Source organism: Urocitellus parryii, chromosome 1, assembly GCF_045843805.1.
Source record: "Urocitellus parryii isolate mUroPar1 chromosome 1, mUroPar1.hap1, whole genome shotgun sequence".
NCBI lineage: Eukaryota > Metazoa > Chordata > Mammalia > Rodentia > Sciuridae > Urocitellus > Urocitellus parryii.
The window spans coordinates 24,229,382-24,256,831 of NC_135531.1; the positions used below are offsets into that span (position 1 = coordinate 24,229,382).

Genomic DNA, 27,450 nt, shown 5'->3' on the forward strand with positions numbered 1-27,450 from the left:
CTTTCACCTCTTTTGTTAAGTTGATTCCCAAGTATCTTATTTTCTTTGAGGATATTGTGAATGGAGGGGTTTTCCTTATTTCCATTTCGGAGGTTTTGTTGCTGATATACAGGAATGCCTTTGATTTATGCGTGTTGATTTTATAAACTGCCACTTTGCTGAATTCATTTATTAACTCTAGCAGCAGCTTTGTAGACCCTTTTGGGTCTGTTAAGTATATTATCATGTCATCCGCATATAGCGATAATTTAATTTCTTCTTTTCCTATTTTTATGCCTTTAATTTCTTTTGTCTAATTGCTCTGGCTAGTACTTCGAGAACTAAATTGAATAGAAGTGGTGATAGAGGGCATCCCTGTCTTGTTCCAGATTTTAGAGGGAATGCCTTCAGTTTTTCTCCGTTTAGGATGATGCTAGCCTGAGATTTAGTATATATAGCTTTTACAATGTTGAGGTAAGTTCCTGTTATCCCTAGTTTTTCTAGTGTTTTGAACATAAAGGGATGCTGTACTTTGTCAAATGCTTTTTATGCGTCTATCGAGATGATCATATGGTTCTTGTCTTTAAGTCTATTGATGTGGTGAATAGCATTTATTGATTTCCGTATATTGAACCAGCCTTGCATCCCAGGGATGAATCCTACTTGATCATGGTGTACAAGTTTTCTGATATGTTTTTGTATTCGATTCGCCAGAATTTTATTGAGAATTTTTGCATCCAAGTTCATTAGAGATATTGGTCTGTAGTTTTCTTTCTTTGATGTGTCTTTGTCTGGTTTTGGGATCAGTGTGATGTTGGCCTCATAGAATGAATTTGGAAGAGCTCCTTCTTTTTCTATTTCTTGAAATAGCTTGAAAAGTATTGGTATTAATTCTTCTTTGAAGGTTTTGTAGAACTCCGCTGTATACCCATCCGATTCAGGGCTTTTCTTGGTTGGTAGTCTTTTGATGGCTTCTTCAATTTCTTCCTTTGTTATTGGTCTGTTTAAATTTTGTGTGTCTTCCTGTCTCAATCTGGGCAAGTCATATGCCTTAAGAAATTTATCGATATCTTCACTATCTATCTTCTATTTTATTGGAATATAGGGTTTCAAAATACTTTCTAATTATCTTCTGTATTTCTGTAGTGTCTGTTGTGATATTGCCTTTTTCATCCTGTATGTTAGTAATTTGAGTTCTCTCTCTTCTTCTTTTCATTAGCATGGCTAAGGGCTTGTCTATCTTATTTATTTTTTCAAAGAACCAACTTTTAGTTTTATCAATTTTTTCAATGGTTTTTTTTGTTTCAATTTCATTGATTTCTGCTCTAATTTTAATTATTTCTTGTCTTCTACTACATTTGCTGTTGTTTTGCTCTTCCTTTTCTAGGTTTTTGAGGTGTAGTGTGAGTTCATTTATTTGTTGGTTTTTTCTTTTTTTGAGGAAAGAACTCCAAGAAATGAATTTCCCTCTTAAAACTGCTTTCATTGTGTCCCATAGATTCCGGTATGTTGTGTCTGTATTATCATTTGACTCTAAGAATTTTTTCATCTCCTCCTTTATGTCTTCTGTAACCCCTTGATCATTCAATAACATATTGTTCATTTTCCATGTGGTGTAGGATTTTTCCTTCCTTCTTTTATCATTGATTTCCAATTTCATTCCATTATGATCAGATATGGTGCATGGTATTATCTCCACGCCTTTATATTTGCTAAGAGTTGCCTTATGGCATAATATATGGTCTATCTTTGAGTAGGATCCATGTGCTGCTGAGAAGAACGTGTATCCACTTGATGATGGTTGATATATTCTATATATGTCGGTTAAGTCTAGGTTATTGATTGTGCTGTTGAGTTCTGTAGTTTCTTTATTCAGTTTTTGTCTAGAGAATCTGTCTAATGGCGAGAGCGGTGTGTTGAAGTCACCCATAATTGTTGTGTTGTGGTCTATTTGACGCTTGAACTTGAGGAGAGTTTGTTTTATGAACGTTGCAGCTCCATTGTTTGGTGCATACAAATTGATAATTGTTATGTCTTGTTGGTGGATGGTTCCTTTTAACAGTAAATAGTGTCCTTCTTTATCCTTCTTGATTAACTTAGGTTTGAAGTTGATTTTATTCGATATGAGTATGGCCACTCCTGCTTGCTTCCGAGGGCCATGTGAGTGGTATGATTTTTCCCAACCTTTTACCTTCAGCCTGTGTATGTCTTTTCCTATCATATGAGTCTCCTGAAGGCAGCATATTGTTGGATTTGTTTTTTTGATCCAGGTTACTAGCCTATGTCTCTTGATTGGTGAGTTTAGGCCATTAACATTTAAGGTTACAATTGAGATATGATTTGTACTTCCAGTCATGCTTCTTTATTTATTTATTAATGGTGATTTTTGATGAACAGAAATTCTTTAGTGTAATCTTTCTTTATTATCTTTTGTATCTTGTTTATGAAATTTTTGCCTATCCTGATTTCATCAGGCTATTCCCATTTTCACTTTTAGATCTAATCTATCTTGAATTTGTTTTTATGATTGGTCAGGCTATTCCCATTTTCACTTTTAGATCTAATCTATCTTGAATTTGTTTTTATGATTGGTAGAAGATATAGGTCAGAGCTCACTGTTTTTAATATAGACATCCAGTTGGCCCAGTGCCATTTATTGAAAAGTCTTGTTCTTTCTTCACAGAATCAAATTGCTTCTGCCCTTTATCCTTAGCCAGGTTTTGTGTGCATGTGTGTGGTGGTGTGTGTGTGTGTGTGAGTGAGTGTACAGAAGCAAAAAATATAAAGTAAAAAAGTTACCACTCCCTTCTACACACATGAAAATGCAGAGATGCTTTGGTGGTTTGATTTGTTTTAATGTACCTTTTTTTTTTTTAAGTGGAGTAACTCTAAACATGTTATACAGTTTGCCTTTTTAACTCAAATACTTGACATTGCCTTTTAACTCAAAATATAGACATTTTCTGTATAAATCCTTGCCTCATTCCTTAATACCCACATAGCATTTCATATTATAGATAGCATTACTTTATTTAATGATTCCTCTAATGATGAATGTTTTGTAGCTCTCTCTTTTTCTCCATTGCATACAAATGCTCCAGGTGTAGTCTGTGCATCTATCTTTTTGCATTTGTGTGTTTCCCTAAGGTAGGATTCTAGAAGTGAGATTACTTGTTAAGATAGTATGCACATTTTAAATGTGGAAAGCTGGCCAGATTTTCTCCAGAAAGAACATACCGATTTGCAATTCTGACTAATAGTTTTTATAAAAAGCATGCTTTTTGTATCACCTGCCAAAGCTGGGTATTAGTAGTATTTATAATTTTGTCCATCTGAGAAGCAAAATGTAATGCCACTGATATTATTTGCATGTTTCTTAGCTTCTTTGAGAATGAATAGCCTTTTAGATATTCCAAGTATTTCATGGTTCTCTCATTCTCATTTATTTATTAATATCAATATCTTTTAATATCTAAATGTTCAAGTTTTATCAGTCTTCGTAATTTTTCTATAGTTGCTCAACTTACCCATTTTGAAAACAGCTGTTTCAGTTGCTTTATGCAAATTTATAAAATTAAGTTTGATAATTTAAACCAGGGATTATTCATTGCAGGCCAGTTTGCCAAAAGCCAAATCACAGAGCAACCAGTGTATTGAGATTTTAAGAATTTTCTCAGATGTTTGTTTCTTTTCTATCTCACTCTTCCTTTTGCTTGCAAAACAGCTGATAGGAACTAGACCCAGTTTAAGGTCTTATCTAACTGTAACTGGCTGGGGCCATAATTCAAGATAGTAAGATTGCACCTAGGGGAAAAGCCTATTCATTACTTGTATCATTACTCTACCAAAGCACTAAAAATCCTTTTTTTTTTTTTTTTTGCAAATCGACTGTCTATTCATATTTGGAAATCACCTCTTCTAGAGCAGTAGTTCTCAGGTTTGGCTGGCAGGAGGCCAGGGGTGAGAGATTTCAATATTTCTAGGAGGCAACTGTAGTTTAAAAAAAAATAAATTGATTGATGCAGTGTCTTAATATAGCTTTTTATTTGGAAAGTTTAAAAAATATATGTTGTTAATTCAAATTTTATAAAATAAGATTTTATCTAGTCATCTTGGTAGGAATATAAAGAACATGTAGAAATGCAATTAATGCAGTTATACAGCTATTCTCAGTATGGGGAAAGGGGAAGGTATTTTTATGTTTCTTAAAATTAAGTGTTATATAGTTGATAAATACTTATTTAAGCAGCCATGTACTTAACACAAATTCCCTAAAAAATTTACTTCTCTTCCAAATAACCATATAAATAATTAAGCAATATAAACTCAGAGAATTGAGTCTCTAAGAAACAGTTTATAAAGTCTGTCAGTTCATTAATGACTGTCCAGATTCATTCCCTGAAACACAAACTCCAGTTCTTCCCGAATAATGAGCCGTTGTCACAGTTCCAGTCCCAGAGCTGGCAGAATTCCTGCTAACCTTAGCCTACCCGCTCTGATTTCTCATTTATATCATGTCCTATTTATCTCAGCCAATGAGATAAAAATTACTTTCTAGTCCTCAGTGACATAGTTCCATAAATCCCAGCATAAACTTGTAGCAGAGCAGACAAATCCAAAGAGCCAATTCATTAACATTAGTAAATTCATGGTAGTCTGAAAGCAAGTGGCCATGTTATTTATCTGCTTCATAAAGTCATTCCACAAACATTTTTGGGTATCTTCTTTTACCAGGCTGGGTGTGAGGGACACAGCCCATTGTTGTTTCATGGGCTCTGGAAGAACTCTGATTTTGTCTCTCTCTTCTTATATCTCCATGAAGGTTGAACCTCAGTACCAAATATGGAACAGTCTCAATCCTCCTTCCTTAATAATGTTTCTCCTCAGGTTGTCTGTCCTGAGTTTCTCCTTTTTCATCATGTTAAATAACCGTGATAGGTAAAATATTTATCAGCTTTTAGCTTGGATTTAGAGTTGCACTTGATGTGCATATTGTGTTCATTTGTTTTTTATGTCTAGTTTCTAAGTTGCTATAGAATTCATTCTTCCTCTCTTAAATTGGGCAATGCCTGTACCAGTCATTTAGCAAGGAGTTGGAACCTTTAAGAGACCCTTGGTTTGTAGGCTCAACTATTCCTCTTTCCTGGTAGCTCTATTAGTCTCTTCACTTTAAATTCAATGCCTCTAGCTCTTTTTACTTTTATCTGAAGTACTATGGAGTCAGCCAGCCATAACTATAACTGCTTATAGGGAGTCTATGCTGTTTATATACCTGAATCTGTAAGTATCTGCTCCTTCCTCTGTGCCCCTCCTGATACTGGTTCGATGCACATGGGAATAGTTTCTTGTTCCCTGGTATTGAAAATTAAATACCCAAAAGACTCTGAGGCAAGCATAGAGAGCAGGTTTTATTTAAGAAAGACAGACTTCTGAAGAGAAGGGGGCCTTGAAGCTGAAAACCCATGGGAGGGGATGTGACTTGCTTTTTTTTAGACCTCAGAACACTTGTCTTTAATCATTGTTTTCTCTTTCTTCCCCATATATATATATATATGTGTGTGTGTGTGTGTGTGTGTGTGTGTGTGTGTGTGTGTGTGTGTGTGTGTCCAAGAGCAGGAGCATAGAGGTTGTTAGCAACCAGAGTGGAAGAGCACAGTTGCTCAGTTTGCTGAGGAATGTGACATATCCTGTCCACTTAGTCAAGGCAGGGCTGTAGGTAGATTGCTTTTGGCAAAGAAAGCATGTGTGGGTTGGCACAGTGGGCCCTTTTATAGAATTATTTTCTTAACCTCGGGTTCCCACCTTCTCATCTATCTGTCCCTTAATATTCCCATAAAGTATGAATTTTTTTAAAAGATTCTTAAAAAAACACTAGTTCTTCTTACAATATCTTAGGCTAGTAATGTATCTCCAAATGTCCCCACTCTTTTGAAATAATCTCACCACTATTACAAGCCAAATATTGGTGTGGCCTTTTCTTTTTTCTTGCTAAATCTAATTCATGTGGCAGTTCTGTTCAGAACTCTCAGGTTTCCTGCATGCTGCTGTTCTGTTTTTATTCACAGGTCGAATGCAGTTACCTATTCTGGCTTTTAGAATTTCTCTTGTCTGCCTGCCTATCTAGAGATTGCAGTGGACTCAGACTGAGACAGGCATCATGGGTTTGCTGTGAGGGGGACATCATCTATTGAAGAACATATGTCACATGCAGGAAGACTGAATACATTTTGAGACTAACTCAGAAATATGCCTCTAACAATGTTTCTTATTTAGTTTGTGCTGCTAGAACAAAAGTACCATGAATTGAGTGACTTAAACAATTTGTTTCTCCGAGTTTTAGAGGTTGCAAATCTGAGATCAGGGTGTCAGGTTCCTGTGAGGACCTGCTTCCTGCTTCACAGATAGCCTTGTATCTTTAGCTGATGGAGAGAAGAGAATACAAGCTGTTTCCTGTCCCTTATTACACAAGCACAGATCCCGTTTATGAGGCCTAATCACCTCCCAATGGCCTTGCTTCCTAATACTATCCCATTGGGAGTGAGGACTTTAACATATGAGTTTTGAAGGGACATGGTCAGTCTATAACACTATGGGAATTTGCTAATCAAAGGTGACTTTTGGATTTAAGGCAGATGATTTGTAATGTGGCAAAAAAAAAAAAAATTTTTTTTTTTACTTCTGTATAGCTGGGTGTGGTGGTACATGCCTATAATCCCAGAGACTTGGGAGGCTGATGCAGGAGAATCACAAGTTTGAAGCCAGCCTCGGCAATTTAGCAAGTCCCCACGCAACTTAGTAAGACCTGTTTCAAAGTAAAAAATAAAAAGGGCTCAGGGGCAAAGCACCCCTGGGCTCAATCCCTAGTAACCCCCTCACCTTTTTTATTGTCTCTTCCTTTCCACTGTAATATGAGCTTTGGGAAGGCAGGGGCTTTGGCTGTTTGGATCACTGCTATGAGCCCAGGTCCTAAAATACTGCCTGCTAAGTGCTTAGTAAATATTTGTGAATGAATGAGTATTTAGATGAATGAATGAATGCATTTGCATATATATAATATATATTATATATACATATGTACCATTATATGTTGTATATATGCAATGTGGTCCAGATCCACAGCAGCATCTGAGATAGCGAAACAGCTCAAAGGAATTTTTTTTTTTTTTTTTAATCTCAAGGGTATTGGCTTTTCCAAATTCTCAGCAGCTCATAATAAAATCTTTACCCTCTGTGTTTTCTAGATTCCTGGTCCATTAGTTTTTGTGCCATCCCATCCCCACCATCTTTTGCTTTTGCTACCCTTGTTTCTCCGTGAAGTGTTTGGCTCTGTACCATAACTTGAAGCGTAGCTCATGATGGGGAAAGGATAATCATTGTTCTGTAGATCTTTAGGGCTTTTATCCTTCTTTTGGGTGCGAGTAGGCAAAGAAAAGTGATACCAGGTGGGTTGTCTGTGTTGATTAAGAAGCAAAACCCAAAAAGGCAGAATCTCACATTAATGCCCAAATTAAATGGATGTTTTTGGTTCATCAAATGGATTGTCTTTTTCCAAGATACTTCAGTTATGTCCTTTGTTGTTTTTGTCTTCTGTACTTGGTGATATATGTTTCTGAAAGGCACAGAACACTTGGTGTTATTTCCATGTACTAACTCCATAATGATTTTCTACAGTATTAGTACCGGAACACTTGGTGTTATTTCCATGTACTAACTCCATAAAGATTTTCTACAATATTAGTACCGGCTCTTTAACTCTATTCATCGTGGCAGGTGCAGCACATTAGCACCAAAAAATTAGACCATAATGCAACAATGGCATATTGAAAACATCCATAAATATCTCATAAAAGCTTAGAATTTCCTTAAGACAGTAACATTACTTCTAAAGAGCTTTCATCTGTTACTTAGAAAGAATGATAAAATATTTAAGACATAACATGGTTCTATATATTATAAACTCTGATTCTTTATGCTAGTGGCTTTAAATTTATTTAGGCAGGTGTCTTTTTTTTAATATATTCATACCTCACAAATGAAGCTTTTTATCATTTATAATGTTGTTGCCATTTTAGTAAATGAGATGGTTTATGAGCCCTGTTCATTGATGAAACAAATGGCTTTTGTATTATTTGGCACCTGGTTAACAATGTAAATTATAAATTACCTTTTACATGTGCTCTTTTCCCCCATTGTCTTGCTTTTCCTTGTTCGACTGAGGATTGCTGTTAATTGGGAGCCTTACTTTTCCCCTCTCTCTCCACCCCCACCCAAGATGGAGGCAAGGAAGTGCTGTCAATGCACCAGATTCTTCTCTACTTGTTACGGTGTAGTAAAGCCCTGGTACCTGAGGAGGAGATTGCCAATATGCTTCAGTGGGAGGAGCTTGAGTGGCAGAAGTATGCAGAAGAATGCAAAGGCATGATTGTTACCAACCCTGGGACGGTATGTTCTGGTAATTCACACACTGAGCACTGAATTGGCTTTTTTTCCAGGTTTGGATGTTTTGCCAAAAACAAACAAACAACAGCAACAAAAACTCAGTACATTTTAAAAGCTTCAAGTGCTTATTGTATTTTGTTCTTTGAATAATTTTTGCTTTAAATATATACTAATCAGAAAATTTTTACTGATCATAGAAAATATTTACTAATCAGAAAATAGTATAATTTAGGCATATTTAGTAATCAGTTCACCAAATTAATAAATTTACCCTGCCTTAAGATTTTTTGATGCAAATTGCCATCTGTAAGGGTTTTGAAATTTGTATTCTGACCTGGAATACATAAGAGTACTCCTTTTTTTTCATACTAGTTACACTGATTCAAAGAATTTTGTCCAGGTTTGGTGGTGCACACTTGTAGTCCCAGCAATTCAGGAGGCTGAGGCAAGAGAATTAAAAGTTCAAGGTTAGCCTGAACAACTTAATTAGATCCTGTCCCAAATAAAAATATTAAAAAGTAGGGGGGGGGGTGCACTGGGGTTTTAGTTCAGTGGCAGAGCACTTGCCTAGCATGTGTGAGGCACTGGGTTCGATCCTTAGCATCACATAAAAATGAAACAAAGGCATGTTGTCCATCTACAACTACAAAAAAAACCTTAAAAAATATATATATAAAGGGCTGGGGATGTAGCTCAGTGGTAAAGTGTCCCTGTGTTCAGTCCCCAATTCCAAACAAAATAAGATTAAAAAAAAAAAAAAAAGAACTTTGCCAGTTTGCTAGGGAAAAAATTTTATTGTTTCAAATTTATATTTATTTTGGTTTCTTGTGCAAATTGATACTTTGAATGTTTACTGTATATTCATTTTAGATAATTGCCTATAATTATCTTTGTGACTTTTCTTTTGTGGTATTTCTTCTCTTTTTATTGATCTGTTATCATTATCATTACAAGTATTTACCATTAGTATTGTTTACTTCTTAATTTTTTTAAAAAAGTAGATTCTAAGTTAATTTTTGAAATAAATGTATAAAGGTTAAAAGCAGAAAAATTTTAAAATTTATTTATTTATATAAAATATAGCATTTTATTTCAGGGAGTTTTTTTTCTGTAATATGTTTTATAAAATAATTATATATTGGCATCTTATAAAATTTTGCAGAAATGGAGAATTAATATATATCCACGTAAAGAAACAGAATAAGCTATTTAAACAAAGTTTTTTTTTAAACTGCCAATTGTTGAAAACAGTATAAATTTTACTTTTTGTTGTGTTGACACTAACAGCTGCACAAACAAAAAATTGCTGCTTGTAAATCCAAAAAATGAAATAATTTAGTAAAAATATGTTTAAGCATAAGACTTAAGACTAGAAAAATCATACAAATTTTACTGTTATACTGTTAAGCCACATAAATAATTATCAAAGTAACTTTAAAAGAAATATATAGTAGTACTATGTGATTAAGACTACAAATTTTATTTTTTTTTAAACAACTGCATATATTTTTATTTCTTGTCAGTTTCAGAGCTGAGTCAGAGGATGGGTGATGGTGGCAGGAGACTCATGCATTTATCTTGGTTGTTCTATAGTGGACACATTGGGAACATAATCGCCTTGGGCTTTCTTCTCTGGCATAGTTAAGTTTTCCTGAAATCCTTGTTATCAGCTGGATTTTTTTTTTTTTTTTAAACCAAGGATGCCTTGACTGGCCACATCCCTTATGCTGTAGGCAGTGGAGCATTTTCCAGTTTTAAAAATCCCCTGGTGCTTCTGATCATCCATTGCTTATTTTTGAGTTCATGGCATAGATGACATTTATGTGTCTCAATTATCATCAGTTAGTTACTTAGTTGAGGGACCACTGTGTGACCGGTGCTAGTGAAGGTTTCATATTATATGTGATGCTTGCTCAGTTGAAAACTCAAGGTGTAGAAAACATCTGTGGTGATGGTTGCGTTAGTGGGCCAATCAGGAAAGCCTGTAGTTGCAGCAGAGGTTACTGGGCCAGGCCTGCCAGGAAGGCTTCATAAGCACCACAGTGGGGTCTCAGAGAAATCAAAAAACTGTACTAATTTTTGGCACAATTAATGTAAATCATTGAGGTGGTGTGAGGTCAGTTTTGAAGATAGTGAGGAAACCAGACTAGTCAGAATGAAATATGGTGTCTTATATTGGGAAATAATGAGTAATAAATTCAGAGAGGTAAATTTGGATGTTAGGCTTAGGAATATGTTGAAATTATTTTTTAGTGTTTGTGTAAAGATATTACATCCTCATGAGAAGTGTAAAGTTACTCAGAAGTTAAGGTAGAATGACAGTACGTTGTATCCTCTGGGTACTTGCTTTGAAAGACTTCCCAATGGCAAGAATTTTGGAAAATTTATTAAATTTTCAAGCCATTATGGTCACATTAAATACTTCATTGCTTTAAAACTAAAAAAAAAAATTATTCCCTGAGCACTTTACCTCTGCCAGGGAATTCTTGGGTCATTAGTGAGAATATTTTTGGTTCTTACACAGAGATAGTATGATAGATGTTGAGGGTATGGTCAGAGTCTAGAACTTATTTAATTTCCTCCCTCCTCATAATTTGGATATACTATGGATTTTTTTTTTATTTTATTTTATTTTTTTTTTGAGACAAGGTCTTACTATGTTGCCCAGACTGGTCTTGAACTCTTCTGGGCTCAAATGATCTTTCTTCCTTAGCCTCCTGAGTAGCTGCAAGTATAGGTGTGTGCCACAGCTCCTGGCTACTATATTTTAAATCACTGTTTATTCTGTTGATACAATAGCCTGGTGTTTAAAGTCATAGAAATATGAATAATTCAATGGTATTCTTCAATTGTACACTTTCTCTTATAAAAATGTAGCCTGCCACTTTGTACACAATAATTAAAGCAATTATTAGACCTAAGTAACATGTTTCTACTCTATTGCTAATGGATATTGAAATAATTTGATATTAGTTTCCCTGTGAACAAGTTTTTTTTTTTTCTCTTAATTTTTAGATCAGGTACCAAGTGAAATTTTGATTATCAAATGACATTTAAATTTTTTAAATAAAACTTAAGTTTGAGTTGTTTTTTAACAATATGAATGAATCTGCACAAATCTGTCCTCTTTGTCACATAGTTGTATTTCAGATGCTGGATTGGGTCAGGGCTGTAGTTGTAGGTAAGGGACCAGCTTTCCCAGTTGTGGGGTTATTTTCCTGGTTTTAGTATTAGAACCAACCCCTACATCCCACACAAACTGGACACTGACTGATTGTAGGAACTGTTGTGAGACAGAATGCAGCTCATTTGCCTCTGTGTGCATCAAGTCTGCAGCCAAAATGTCTGAAATAACTGAGCCAAAGACTCCACAATCTTGTCCATGAAATAAATTACTAGTTAGGGACTTCCCTGAGAGTTGATTATAAGCAAGGAGGTTGCTAAGACACATTCTCCATGATTTTTATCATCTTTTCACAAATTTAAACTTTTAGGATGAAAGGTTTTCCAAAAATGGTCTAGAAGTAGCCATCCATTCATCTATTTCCTTATTAGACATGAAGGGAAAAAACATATTAGGCTGTTTGTTAAAATACAAAAAAATGGGGCTAGGGTTGTGGCTCAGTGGTAGAGCGCTTGCCTATCATGTGTGAGGCACTAGGTTCAAATCTCAGCACCACATAAAAATCAATAAAATAAAGGTCCATTGACAACTAAAAAATATTTTAAAAAATACAAAAATGTTGTACAGCTCTTCTAATTTAAAGGTGTAAATTAAAGAAATGTACAAGGTATACTGAGGACTAGTGCGGGAATATTTTAAATAGAGACATCTGTTTGTGCTTCTTATGTAAAAATAAGCTGTTTATTTGAAATGTGAAATTAAAGCACATCTCTTCACTGATGTGGAATCCTTCCCTGGTGCCTTGGAGAGGATAAGGAAAAGTTATATCTGACTAGGTGTCCTTTTAAAATTTCAATTTTTAAAGGTTTCTGTGTGGACTGCAAAAAAAGGATAAAATCATTGTTCATTATGCCAAATGGCATAGACTCATTTGCAGGGATGACATTATAGTTTTTATATAGTATAGCTGCTATGATTAAAGGATTTTAAATGACATTTTTCCCTTTGGGGACAAGGCTTTCCTAGAAAAAATCCGATTAATTCCTTCCCTATTTAGGTTAAAGTCAATACTTGAAGTCTTCTTATGGGAATAAATGACTTTGATTTTTTTTCTCTAGAAACCAAGTTCTGTCCGCATCGATCAACTAGATCGTGAACAGTTCAACCCTGATGTGATTACTTTTCCGATTATCGTGCACTTTGGGATACGCCCTGCACAGTTGAGTTATGCAGGAGACCCACAGTAAGATATTTCTCAGTGTTTGTCTTAGCCACTTTCACCTTCTACTAACAGCTGAATTAGCAGAGGAATACCCTTTAGTGGACATTTTCCTTTTTAAAAATTAAGAATTGAAATGAGCCATGTTCTAAATTTACGTTACCAAATGGTAGCTCCTGAAGAATGATTTTTTTTCTCTACTATTTGACTATAAGAAATTATTATGAAAATAGATTATCCTTGGCAATCTTGGTCAACTTGAGTCCTGTATGGTTTTAGACTTTAAGGAGCTTTTCCTTTGTATGTCATTATAATAATTATTGTTATCATTTTTTATTTTTTCCCTCTAGAGGAAAGTAGCACCATATTGGTTCCTAGCACTGCTGAATTTGTGCATAATTCTATTTTGGGGGGCATCTTATTAAGATCTCAAGACTCCTTGCAGAGTCAAGGGTTGTGTTGGAAGTAGGAGCCACGATGCCCTACTTAAGAGTTGTTACTTTGCACATTTGGGTTTTTCCAACTGGCATGTTAGTCTTTTTCTGGTAGAAGATGAGGATGTGTGGGAGTGGAGATAGTACCATTGTATTCTTCAGGAGTGCTTGGATTTCCTACCTTGTTAAACAGTTTCCTGACTTAATTTTTTTAAAATGAAGGATTCATGATGGGAGAAAAGGGAATGGGAGATTTTCAATTCATAAATACAGTTCTGGCTGACATATATTAGAAGAGGCTAAAGGGTTTTGTTCTTTTTTTTCCCCCTTTGGATAAAAGTATGAAGCAGTGAACCAGGCACTGTGTAAGTACTTCTTTCTTTCCTCCATTCTCTAAAAAAAATGTTATCAAAAAAGGAGAGCCCAGCTCAGGCCAAGAAAGGAGCAGTTTCATTATGACAGAAAATCTTTTGCAAATCCCTTCTTCTCAGAAAAATGTTAGTAGAATGTAATTAGGCTCTCGTCAACTCAGATGGCAGGACTGTGAATTGATGGACTGCATATTCTCTTCATTCCCAGATGTTAAACGGTATTCTTTAGACTGATCCAGGTTGACACATATGTGGATACAACAAATATATTTATTATGATTATGGTAAATACAAATTGGTGTACACCATTTATCTTTTCCCTCTCCAGTGGAAAAATGGGTACAGTTATGTGTCTCAGGTATCAGCACAAACAGGGTTCTCTATTCCAATACTCTTTAGCTGATTAGCCCTATTAAAGAAGGGGTTTTCTTCCAACAAAAGAAATATTTCATATTTAAGTATAATCATTCGCTTGTAAAAAGGTAATAACAACAAGAAAGGCGACATGTTTTCATTGACTAAAGTGTTTCTGTGTGTCTTCTTTGGAATTGTTTCCAGAGATTCATCTTTATAGTCACATTCATTTTCAACTCAAATAAGCAATAATCAACTTAATCACCAGGTTCCAGATGACTTGCCATCCTGCCCTCCAATCCCAAAACCTTAGAATGAAGGTTTGCTGCCATTAAGGATATTCAAAGGAATGTGATTTATGACTGAGCAGGCCTATTAAAATAATTGGTTATCTCACTGTAGATTGCCTTCTCTGTCTGAGATGTCTGTCTTGTCCTTTTCCTTAGGTACCAGAAACTGTGGAAAAGTTATGTGAAACTTCGCCACCTCCTAGCAAACAGTCCCAAAGTCAAACAAACTGACAAACAGAAGTTGGCACAGAGGGAGGTCGGTATTGAAACTGATTCCTTGGTGATTAATGATGATGTACCTCACATTTATTTCAAGATTGTTGCATTACATTGTACTTGTAGAATAAGTTAAAAATATAAAAAGTGCTTTTTTAAACAACCAAACTTTATTTCTCTCCTCCGTTAGTATATTGATCATTTAAAAAAATCTCCTGGTACCCAAAAGAGGAGGATTTGTTTCTTAATGTGTTACTACCTTTGGGAATAATTTTTTTTTTTTCATTTTTGGTAGTGCTGAGGATCAACCCAGGGCCTTGCACAAGTAAGGCAAATGCGCAAACGCTGTACCATTGAGCTACACTGCCATTCCATTAAATATATCTTTCATAGAAATTGAAAAAAGCTTAAAAGTTTGCTAAGTCGGCCTTTTATTTTTGATTATAAAGTGCACATTATGCAGCATTAAGTCTTACGGAGATTTCTTGGTCTTAGGGTTATAAAAAGTTTTTCATAATTCTGGTAGTTTATCAGGGTAAACATATTTTGTAAGGTTTGATATTCCACATTCCATATTTCTTCACCAATGAGTAGTAGTATCCTTGTTTTCCAGGATTGATGTTTTAGTTTAAATTTAAAAGTAAATGGATTTAGTATCAATACAGAATTTTGTCTCAGTGAGGTTTTTTCTGCTGTGATAGTAGAATAGCAAGGCTTGGAGGCTGGGGAAAGTGAATTCCGGCTTTGTCACTTATTGTGACTTGAGCCAGTCAGCCTTTTTGTAAGGGAGGGTTGAAGACTGAGAGGCTGACTGAAATGTGCCTGTTTTAATGCACCCAAGGAAAAAGGTGGGTGTATGGGCTTCTGAAATGCTCCATTTAACATCTGTCCTATGGTGTTTGATCTGTAGTAGGAACTTAATCAGTGGTGGAGGTTGTGGTGATTCCTCTTTATTATGAATTACTATGAGATTTTTTTTTTATTGAACTGCATGTATACAAATATAAAATTATTTCTTATAATTAATTGTCTGAAGGGCATTGAAGGTGAAGAGTCAGTTCTTGATTGAGTCTCCCAGGTGAAATTTTGGATCATTTATCTTTTTTTTTTAATGTCCCCTTATAGCATGAACGTAAAGAGGTTTGCAAATTAGAAGGCAATTTTTAGAATTTGTGGGTTGCAGATTAAGTGATTGTCTTTCTTAGATGGAAATGCTTAACATAAGGCTTGATATGAATATAATTTTTACGTGCTGAATTCAAATCCCAAACACCACATTTTGTTTCTCTTATCAGTGAAAGGACATATTTTGTTCAAATGCGCCAGATTAGTAGATTTGGTTTAGAAATTTCCTTATATAGTTACCATGAAGGATCACCTTATACCCTTGGCTTCATACATCCCAGCCATCATTTCAAATAAAATATAATTTTGCACAAATTGGTTTGAGTACCTGAATGTAGAGATGATACTGATTTGTAAAGATAGTATCGAATATGTGAATCCAACTTATTTTCTAATGCTTGCTGTTTGGCTTAATATTGCTTTACAACTGTCAAGTTACTCATCATAATGAGTTCTTTTCTAGGAAGCACTCCAAAAAATACGACAGAAGAATACAATGAGGCGAGAAGTAACTGTGGAACTAAGTAGCCAAGGATTCTGGAAAACTGGCATTCGTTCTGATGTCTGTCAGGTGATGACACTTCTGAGAACACAATTATGCCCATCTCTCTCTTCCTTTAAAAGGCATTGGCACTGAAATTTTGTCTAATTGAAAAGTTTCTGTGGAACACACTACCCTCAGGCTAAATGGAACAGGAAGCATAGATTGTTTTCTGTTGTTTGGGTTTTATTTTTGTTGTCTGTTCTGGTGGTGGTATTGTTGTTTTTTATGTGTGTGTGTGTGTGTGTGTGTGTGTGTGTGTGTACACGTCTGGGCGTGTGGGTGAGGGGGGAGGAGTGTATGTAGTAATTCAGACTCTTTACTTTAGATAAAGCTATGTCTGCCTTCAAATGCACCTGCCTAATTGCAGTACACATGTAGATGCTGGTACAAAAGAGATAATCCAGCAGCCATACAGAATCTTTGGAGTGTACAAATTTTCTGGAACAATGACCTAAATTTATATTGCAGAGAACTGAGGGCATTAATGAACAGAATCAGTATGCATTTCATATTTGAACCAAATGACAGTATTTTTTTTCTCTTTGGTGAACTCGGTAGAGAAATATTTCAGCCACGAGTAACTTAATGAGTATCTTTGTCTTTCCCATGGGTGGAATTTATACCAGATTAGATATCACCCAAAACCAGCATATTCTTAAGATCTTCAAGATAGCTGTTCATTGCACTTCATGAGAATTACAGTAAAGGAAATAAGTATGCAGACTGGGTTAGATAATGCAATTTGCTTTGTTCAGCCTTTTAGAAAAATAGGTCCAGGCTTCCACTTGTCTGTTTAGATGGTAGCATTCATTGTAATAAGTTCAGGCAACTTCTTAGATATTTATTTCATCATAAAGAATTTTTTGAAGAAAATCAATGTTGGCATTTAATTATTATATTGAACAGTACAGTTTAATCCAATAATTAAAAGTATTGTTACACAGTTCATTTGCTGAGTGATATCCAAAGCTAACTATTTTTGTATTAAGATGAACTACTATTGTGAGAATAATTATCTACAGTGGTAACCAATTACATTCAACATTTTCTCAGTTATTTTTTCAATTGACCAATATTTTTTACTATCAGTCCTTTGAGAGGTGAATATTTTCTGTCTTTGATTCTTTCCCAGCACCATTTGAAGTCATACCTTTTCATTTGTTCTATTTGTTAGTGTTTCTACAAAGCCAGCGTTTGGTAATCTCAGTGAAAAGTAAATCAGAGTTCATTATTTAAGAAGTCATAACATTTTAGGAGCTATGGGCATGGCTCAGTGGTGGAAGCACTTACCTAGCACATTTTGAGGCCTAGCACATTTGATCCACAGCACCAAACACATGAGAAAGTTTAATCAAACTGTGGTGTATTAAGAATTGCAAGAAAACTTAGAGCCTCCTAGTTTATTGGTTTTTATAGTTGTGTTTTTGATTAACTCTGAAGTATTTTTTCCAAACAAAACCCTGTGGAGCTGTAATTTGTAAAAGGAGGGAGGAAAAAACTGTCTGATGAATGGTCGGGTGCTGGTATGGAGAGAGTGTCTCGTTTTACTTGATTTCTCTGCTCCATGTAGTAGTCATTAAGCCAGTTTATTCCACTGAACTTTTTTTTTTTTTAAGTATTAAGCCCTTTTATTCTTTTTTTGATAAAACAGGGATGCTAAATGATCTGTTCCAATGTAGTTTTGTATTCTTTAGCAATATCATAGATGTCTTGCTCTGGCTGTACAGCTAGTAGAGAGGCAGCTCAAGAATTAGGTTCTCTTTTTTTCTCTCTGTGTTGTCTTCTATATTCTGCCTCAGGGTTGGTAGGCAAAAGGACTCATTTGCCTTGATTAATGGTCAGAGAAAATTGATCCTGGTTAGTCCCCTGCAAAAGTGAATGCTTCCTGTTCTAATAATAACTTTCCCTCTATAGAACTCCCCCTGTTCCAAAGAGAACTGCCATCTATTTAGAAGTCATGCTTCCATTTCTTGTTTCTTTTGGTAGATGTCTTTTTAACATTTAAATACGATTACCCTCATGTTTAAATTACTTGATAAGAATCTAAATTGCTGGGCTGGGGATGTGGCTCAAGCGGTAATTCGCTCACCTGGCATGCAAGGGGCACTGGGTTCGATCCTCAGCACCACAGAAACATAAAATAAAGTTGTTGTGTCCACCGAAAACTCTCTCCTCCCTCTCTCTCTCTTTAAAAAAAAGAAAGAAAGAATCTAAATTGCTGCCTCTGAGTTCATTTGTATAGAAGGAATTACTTATGGTTTGTTTAAAAAAAAAGAAAGAAAGTTTGTATATAAAAAGGAATGAAAATGAGCCAGCCAGCTACCTAAAAAATCAGTATAATCTAAAGAGAAGAAAATGTAAGGGATGGAGGTATAGCTCAGTGGTATAGTACTTACCTAGGATGTAGGAGGACTTGGGTTTCATCCCCAGTGTCGCAGAGAGAAAGAGAGAAGGAAATCTAAGAATGATTACATTGTGGGGTTGGGAGTTGCCTCTCTGCTTTGAAATAGCTTTTTACACATCAACATCAAATCATCTTGGAGGCATTCTGTAGCTCTCAGCTTTAGGTGAACAGATGAGTTATTTGTTTATCTTGGTATGAAATATAATGTCACTGTAATATTCTTGAAGTTGTGAAAGTGAATTATTACCTGCACTGAACTTAAAATGTTAACATATAGAGATGCCACCTTGAGAGAATTTGGAAGTGTTACTCATCAACTCATTCATTATAGTCAAGCAACCTAGTTCTAATATTAAATGCAAAAAGCTAAAGTAAGGTAGAAATTATGTAGGGGAGAATGATAAGGGCAAATTGATTAATAATAGTTGCCTCTAAATTAATGAGTTTAGCCATACATTTTGGTTCAATTTTTACATTGAAATTCCTTAAGTAAACAATAAGGGGCAACATAGTTCCCTCTAGTTTGTGTGTGTGTGTGAATCAGATAAAACTGAATATATTTTGCAGGCTGCTTTTAGGCTTATTTCTAAGGGTCGTCTTAACTTTCTTTGTATAGTCCATTGTGTGGGTGACTACTCACAAGCTATACAAGTTGACATTTTTATTGCTTACTTGGTTTTTATGTTGTTCTTCATGATTTTGGTTGTAGAGGTTTAAAAATTATTTCTAAAATTGGCAGCTTTTTAAGAGAGGCACAAACAATGATTTTATTGTTTTCAAGTAATATTGGCTTGCACCTTGGAACTGTTATTTGATTTCTTATCCTAGAATAAATGTTTTCTTTGGGTATGTGTACTTCAAATAAGATGGCATAGAATAATGCAGTTTAAAACCTTCAGAACAAAGGTATTTAGTATTTTGGATAATGAATAATAAGAATCTGAGAGACTTGAAAAATAGCAGTTAAATTAATTTATACACTGAATACTTAGAATAACCCTGATGCCAGTTAATAGATGGGCTTATACTTAATTTTAAGAGAAGAAAGACTGAGTGCTTCTCAGAAATCCTTTGTTTGTTTGTTTGTTTGTTTGTTTTTCTCCTTCTATTTGGTAGTTCATCAATATAGAACTTACTCTTTATTGGTAATAATTGCTAGTAGTTATCTGGCCAAAACCTTGTGAGGCTGTCTGGCTGCTGTAGGAGATAAAACTGTTGTGATAAATCCAAGGTGGAGTGATGTAAGAGTACATTTTCCTTGGTCAGAGAAGTTGGCAAGAGTTATTAGGTGGCTAGGAAATTCCACCTGGTATCCCAGCCAATGTTAAGAGGAATGAGAACAAGGCAGGTGCTGTAACCTGTGGTTATATGGAAACCAAATGCAGACTTGTCACCAAGTTTGGAGAGAAACCATTGAAGGATTTTCGCTGTGTTGCTGTTTGCTAGTGAATTCTGGGCATTATGGAAGAAAAAAAAAATCAAAACCTGGATCGGTCTCATTCACCAGTACCTTCCCTTTTCTTCCTTCCTCCCAGCTCCTGATCTGCTTGCTCTACTGATATCCCTTTTATTATCATTATTATTTAATTAATATATTATAATTACATGTATATATAGATCTATCTGTATCTATATGTCTATATATACATGTATCTGAGACTGGAAAAAAATGGAGCATGATGACTCAGAAGAGGAAGAAAAGGAACAGGAATTTTTTACAAGGGTACTAAGAACGCATAATGGAGCTTGGTGTGGTGGTGCACACCTTTAATCCCAACTACTCAGGAGTTGCACCTTTGAACTGTTATTTGATTTCTAGAACAAATGCAGAAGGATCATAAGCTGAAGGCCACCCTAGGCAACAAAGACTCTTATCTCAAAATAAAAAGGGCTAAAGTTGTAGTTCCATAAAGAGCATTTATCTAACATGTATGAGACCATACATGTTGAGGACAACAAATTGAATCTCCAGTAGTGCAAAAGAAGAAAGAGTTTTGCACTTTAGGTTAAATGGAGTCTTCTATGGAAGGAGACACCTGGCCCTGTGCTGTCTTGAGGAGCAGGTTTGTGGATAACACTAGACAGCTTCATGAGGGGCAAAGAGCTGTGCCTTATGGTCATCTCACCAGTGTGAGGCTGGTGTCCAACTGGGGACACTGACTCCTGGAGGAGAAACAGGAGGGAGGCTTGGGAGAAGAGGAGCCACACTGAGCTGGTGTGTTTAATTTGAGTGGAGAGAGAGCTACATTTTGAATCAGTTGATGAATGTGCTGTCTTCCTGGAGTGACCAGGTGAAATGGGTTGGAGAGCTGCCATGGTTGTCAGACCAACTCCTGCTCAGTGATTTATCAAAGAATGGCTGCACAGGGAGAAGAAACATCTCTAGGGTTTAAGAGATTCTGGACAACAAATTGAAGGAAGAATTTTGTAAGTTAGATTATATGGGGGGGAGAAGGACATTTTCTTTTATTGGTGCATTTTAGTGATACATAATAGTGGAATTCATTATGCAATATTCAAGCATGAACATAAAATAATTGGATCCATCTAATTCCCAGTACCTTCCCTTTTCTTCCCTCCTCCCAACTCCTGATCTGCTTGCTCTACTCTACTGATATCCCTTTTATTATCATTATCATTATTATTTAATTAGCATATTATAATTACATGTATGTAGAGATCTGTCTGTATATCTATAAAAGCACGATTCATTGTGGTTTGTTTGTACATGGACATAGCTAATTTGGTAGGGTGGTATATGCGTTAATCCCAGCTACTTGGGAAGCTGAGGCAAGAGCATCACAAATTTGAGGTCAGCTTGGGCAATTTAGTGAGACTGTGACTCAAAATAAAAAAGGACTAGGAATATAGCTTACTAGTGGAGCACTTGCCTAGTGTGTGTGAGACCTTGGGTTTGATCCCTAGCACCACAAAGAAGGAAATATCCCTTTTATTATCATCTGAGAGGTGACTGGCTTTAAACAGTTAACAAATGGATTTTGATTTTTGCACTACATGAGCTGTTTTTTTTTTTACTGGAGACTTAGTGCTACTTGTAAAGGAAGGAAAGAAGTCTTTGTTTAATGACTAAGGTCTGATAGAGAATTTTTTTTTTTTTGTGTGTGTGTGTGTGTGTGTGTGTGTGTGCTGGGGATTGAACCCAGGCTCTTGTGCATGTGAGGCAAGCACTCTGCCAAAGTCTGGACTTGGCACAGAATCAGGAGGCACTCACACTTTGTAGATTCAAACAGCAATTCTTTATTCCTGAACTCACACCGGCCTCTACAAACACAAACACGTTCTGGGGAAATCCAAGTTCTGCCCGCACAATTCACCTACTCCACGAGGCTATTTCCAAATCCCATTAGAATCTCACAAGAACTCAAGGGAACAAGCAGCAGGAACACCCTAATCCCAGCAGCAATAATCTTCAACCTCCAACTTCCCTAAAACCCCTATTGTCTTAAACCGGGAACACCCTAAACCCAAGGACCGGGATACTTCCTCAAACCTGCAGGATACTTCCTCAAACCTGGATCCACCCTCGATCACCTTGAGCAGGGTCATCTTTCAAACACACATGCAAGGTCGCAGCAAATTTCCAAGACAAGTCCATTTAACATGGGGTACGCTGGCAAGGAAATATCAATGCGTCATTCCTACTTGGCAATGGCCCTCAGCACACTCTACCAACTAAGCTATATCTCTAGCCCTGAGAATTATTATTTTTTATTAATGAAAAGTTTTTAAACACATACAAAATTAGAAGAATATAATGAACTCTGTATATCTATCACTCAACTTCAAAAATTCTCAACAGCATTTCTATAATACAGATAACTAGCTACTGTTCACATTTTCCTGATTTTCTGTTAAGTGTATTTCAGTCTGAATTGAGGTTCAAACAATAATAATGCATTGTGATTAGTTAATTTTTTTTTTTTCTTTCTGTACTGGGAATTGAACCCAAGGGCTCTCTACCACTGACCTATACCCACAGCCCTTTTTTAATTTGAGGCAGGGTCTCGCTAAGTTGCTGAGTTTGTGATCCTCTTGTCTCAGCCTCCTGAGTAGCTGGAATTACAGGTGTACACCACCACACCAGGCTAGTTAATGTCTTTTTAATCTGTAGATTAAATTCCACTTTTCACTTTTTTTCTCTTTGCCAATATTTCTTGAGGAAAATGGGTCATGTGTTGAGTAGATGTTCTGGGGTCTGATCTAGTGTTGCTGACTGCAACTGTATGGTGTCCTTCAACATTGCTTCCGTCCCTTATTTTTCCTTTAAATTGGTAGATCTACAACTGCAGTTTGAGACAGTACCACTGGCCACATGGCTATTTAAACTTAAAATAATTTAAGTGAAAATTTAAAAAGGTATTTTCTCAGTTGCCCTAGCTACATTTTGAGCACTCAGTAGACCCCTGTGGCTACTGCCTTTTTAAACAACAAAATGTAGAACATTTCTGACTTCACAGAGAGTTCTGTTGAACAACAGTGGTCAGATTTTAAGTTCATTGTTTTTGCAAAACTTTCATAAGCAATGGTAGTCTCTGTGTGTTACATTGTCACCGTTGGTAGATTATTACTTAGCTGGTTCAGTAATTCATTGCAGTCTGCCAAAGAGATATTCTGTCTACCTTCGTTATTAGAATATTTTTTGAAAAATAATCTGTTCCTCACCAACTATGTTTCCTCACTTTGGACTTGATCTTGATTCTCTTTTGTTGCTCTTAAAGTTATTTAAGTGAAATAAATTTTGTACAATAAGTGGAATACTTCTTGGTACTTTTAGGAAGGAGGTGTAAGCCAGGGTAGCTTTTCAGGGATCTTGAGTTCCTCCTATTCTTTCTGCAGTGTTAAAAATGCAGCCTCCAGGTGGCACCTGTCCCTGTGTTTATTTAGACCTTTTCTTCCCTTTGCCCTTTATTGTCTCTCTCCTGTTCAATGCCTTCTACCCCCAGCACTCTGTGTTCATGGTAGAGCATTAGCCTGCAAAGGAGCTTTAGTTTTTAGTTTGGAGTGTTTAAAGGACCGAGACTTCTCCAGTACTGTTCAACTGCCTCTTTTCTCCCCTGTGAATTAGATTGTGCACAGCCCTCTCTAGTTAGGTCACTTTTGTGTGTGTGTGTGGTAGTGTTGGAAATTGAACCCAGGGCCTTTTGCATGGAAGGCCAGCATTCTACCAACTGAGCTATATCCTCAGTCCCTCAGTCACATTTTTAATAAATACTAGCTGTTGATTTGGGGATGCTTCCATTCTCAGGGCTGTCAGAAGCCCTGTTACTCTCCCTCTTTTCTCTCCTACTAATGCTGAGGTCCCCATGCTGCCTGTTTTCATTCAATTTTATTTGATGGCTTGTGAGGATTCCTTACCTAGTTTTTACATAGCTGTTTTTCAGAGGTGTTTGGTTTTGCTAGTGTAGTTGTTTTCCTGTCTTGGGAGAATTTAAGGAGATTTGAAAACTACGCTACCATTTTCTCACAATCTCTCAAAGGAGTGTTTTTGTTTGTTTGTTTAATTGAAGGGAAAGTATGATGCTCAGTGATTTTATTTCAACATTGCAAAGATTTGGTAATTTTTAAAATGAAGTAGAGATTATAACAGTCTCGTAGATAACACTGAAACATGATTGTCTTGAATCCAGGTAGAGGTGGATCATACATAACTTTCCATGATACTCGAGGAAATAGACCTATTTGGAAGGAGAAACTGGCTCTGTTTAGAGCAAGTTTAGGGGAAGAGATGAAGGAACTAAAAGTTGTTTTATATGAGACAAGGTGGAAATAAGGGTTAGGTTAGCTAAGGTAAGATGGTGGGGGGGGGGGTCATGCCACAAAAGTGTTCTGTTTGTTTCCAGAGGTAGAACTAGAAAGAGAAGGGTAGGCCTCCTATGAGACAGATTTGGGCTTGAAGTGTAAAGTGACTTTTTAATACTCAATTAAATTCTAGAGTGAGTATTACTTTCCTGACAAGTAATGATTCATTACTCAGGAGGTATTAAAAAATAAGAAGCTTGAGGTCGAGTCTGTACTTTAGAAAGGCAGTTGCTCTGCATAGTTCTCATGGCTCATCACCTTGAGCTGTCAGCATCAACTCCCTTGAGCTTCCTGCAGTTTAAATGGCTGCAAAACTGTGTTATACTTTGGGTGCATACTTTGTGTTCATATTGTTGTTTTTAAATATAGCACTTATAAAAACAAAGTGAACCAAGTGCCAGTAACTCAGATTATAATGGAGCCCTTGATAGCAAAAACAGGGCGTTCATCTTTTAATCTTCCACCGATATTGTAAGGCCTGGCACATGGAGGTGCTCAATGTATATTTATTGAATGGAGCTGGCAAGAAAGATTTTCTGTTGATTAGAGATCCTATTTGGTAGAACTAGTCTTTCTTTATAAGTTAATAATACAGGGAACTGATTTCTGTAGTTTCAAGCAAATCCATTTTCATGTATTTTTAAACAATACCAGCTTAAAATACTTCAAAGACTGGAATGATGTAAAGCATATGTCAATCATTTTGTGGGCTGTGCCCATCCTCCAGGTTCTAATGAATAAGAATGATTCCTTCATTTTCTTGAGTTCTAGGGAAACATTATTAAAGAAAAGAAAAAAAAATATGCCTTTCATGAAATCATCTCCCAATAAGGAATCTTCAGCCAAATGAAAAGTGATTGAAGCAAAAATATAAGTTCCATGTCCTCAGGTGCCTTAACTGTATTTGATGGTTTTACAAAAGTTGTCTTTGGAATGTTAGATCATTAAATGTTAAACCTAGAGTGGCTTTTGGAGATCATTTGGATCAAAGGTTCTTTATCAAAAGATAATGATGGGATTTAGGTTGTGAACACATAACAATTGGGTATAACTTTTGCATGTTTCTATATATATATATGGGCATTTTCCTGGGGAAGGTCATTTTCCTTCAATTATCAAAACTGTCTTCACCCTAAAGAAGAATGAATCCTAATCCAATTTTTTTTTCTTTTTTTTTTTTTTTTTTTGTGATTAGAAACAGGAGGCACAGAAATGCATGTGCCTCACTCGAGGCTGCCCTGCTGCATACTAATGGAACCAGAGCGGCTCCTACTTGAATAAGGGCTGAGATTTTTGTATTTGCTCATTTAATCCTTTTACTATCCATGGGAACTAAGATAGAGAGGTAAAGTTATTTGCCCCAAGTCACACAGTGACAGAACAGGATTTGGACTCAGGCATTCTGGTTCCACTGACTAGATAGACCCTTAATAACTACAGTATGCCACCCCCTATGGATGATTCTGCAGGATGCCACACACCCAGTAAACTGTTCTAGGATTTTGCAAGATGAAATTTGTCATGTGGAAATGATTCTTGTTTGTTGTAAAATAAATGAAGCATTTTTATAGGGTTAAACATATTGAAGTATTTCTTTCTAGCACGCAATGATGCTGCCTGTTTTGACCCATCATATCCGCTACCACCAATGCCTGATGCACCTGGACAAGTTGATAGGATATACTTTCCAAGATCGTTGTCTGTTGCAGGTAAGAATTGCTCTCCTATGAACTACCCTAATAAAATACAAGTAAGTTATCTTGCAGATTTATAATGATGCATTAGGTTCTCTTGTGGGAGTGATGAGGATTTTTGTTCTACCCTGGATGCTTTTGCAGCTTTCAAATCCTTCCTCTCACACTTATTTGAGGTTCTCTCTACAGAAATAGGCTGAAGCTAAAATCGGCCTTCAATCCTGAGCCCTCTTCCATTGCTTCCTTCTTTTTGCCGCTTCTTTCCAGTGCTGAGTGTGTAATTCTCTGAAAGGCATGGATTTTTAGGGTTTTTGTTTTTGTTTTTGTTTTTTCCCAGAAGAGGGCTTGTGCCTGAGTTCTGGAAGTTTGATTCTGGAGGAGATAAGATGGAATGATCAAGGTTAAAAATCTGACTGGAGCTGGGCATAGTGGTGTATGCCTGTAATCTCAGCCACTTGGGAGGCTAGAGCAGGAGGATTACAAGATTGAGGCTAGCCTTGGCAACTTAATGAGGCTCTAAGCAACTTATCAAGACCCTATCTCAAAATAAAAAAATAAAAAAGAGTTTGGGATGTGACTCACTCATAAAGCATCCTTGAGTTTAATCCCGGTACTCTCTCCCCCTCCCCCAAAATTGACTGGATAGACAGCTTTCTCCTTTTATTCAGGATGATCTAACAATGGTGTTTCTGTGCTGAGTTTTTAAGACTGAACTTATTTCATTGAAATTTTAGCTGGCCATGACTCATCCAAGTCATCATTTAAATTTTGGGATGAATCCTGATCATGCCAGGAATTCTTTGTCTAACTGTGGAATTCGGCAGCCCAAATATGGAGACAGAAAAGTTCATCACATGCACATGCGGAAAAAAGGTTCGTTTGGATGACTCTGAGACTCTACTCTCATATTTTGGCCATGAGTTTCCTTAGTAATTCTTTAATCTTCTCATTCTCTAGTGCTTCTTGATCCATTTTTAATAACTTCAGGTTGTTCACTTTGGGAAGAGGATTATAATAAAGATAGATGAATTTTTTAGAAAAAATTCTTTTTATCAAGTGTTTTATATAATTGTTTATCAGACTTTTAGACATGCAGATAATAAGTCTTTTAAAATCAAGTTGGGGTAAGAACATTTTCTGTGTGCCATATGATGGTCCTAGAATACTTTTAATGGTATTTATGTATTTATGTTTTTCTAAAAATAGGAATTAACACCTTAATAAATATTATGTCACGCCTTGGTCAAGATGATCCAACTCCTTCAAGGTAAAGTAGTTTTTAAAACAAAATTCATTGAGAAGTAATTCACATACAGTTTACCCATTTAAAGTGTACAGTTTAGTGGTTTTTTTTGTATGTTCACAAAATTGTACAACTATGACTACTTTCTAATCTTGGGACATTTTCATCACCCCAAAAAGAAGCACTATCCATTA

General features: G+C 36.0%; 1 protein-coding gene across 4 annotated transcripts in view; it reads left to right on the forward strand.

Annotated features, from left to right (window-relative positions):
- The window catches only part of Drosha (drosha ribonuclease III), a 123,025-nt gene that overhangs the window by 50,980 nt on the left and 44,595 nt on the right, over positions 1–27,450 (forward strand). For 3 of the 4 annotated variants that reach the window (XM_026390143.2, XM_026390146.2, XM_026390145.2), the window contains 7 exons: positions 8,252–8,421; positions 12,661–12,785; positions 14,367–14,466; positions 16,015–16,122; positions 25,921–26,028; positions 26,748–26,886; positions 27,220–27,280. In XM_026390143.2, coding sequence (XP_026245928.1) covers positions 8,252–8,421; positions 12,661–12,785; positions 14,367–14,466; positions 16,015–16,122; positions 25,921–26,028; positions 26,748–26,886; positions 27,220–27,280 — 811 coding nt within the window. The remainder of the gene's footprint in view (positions 1–8,251; positions 8,422–12,660; positions 12,786–14,366; positions 14,467–16,014; positions 16,123–25,920; positions 26,029–26,747; positions 26,887–27,219; positions 27,281–27,450) is intronic. The other variant, XM_026390144.2, reaches the window with a different exon arrangement.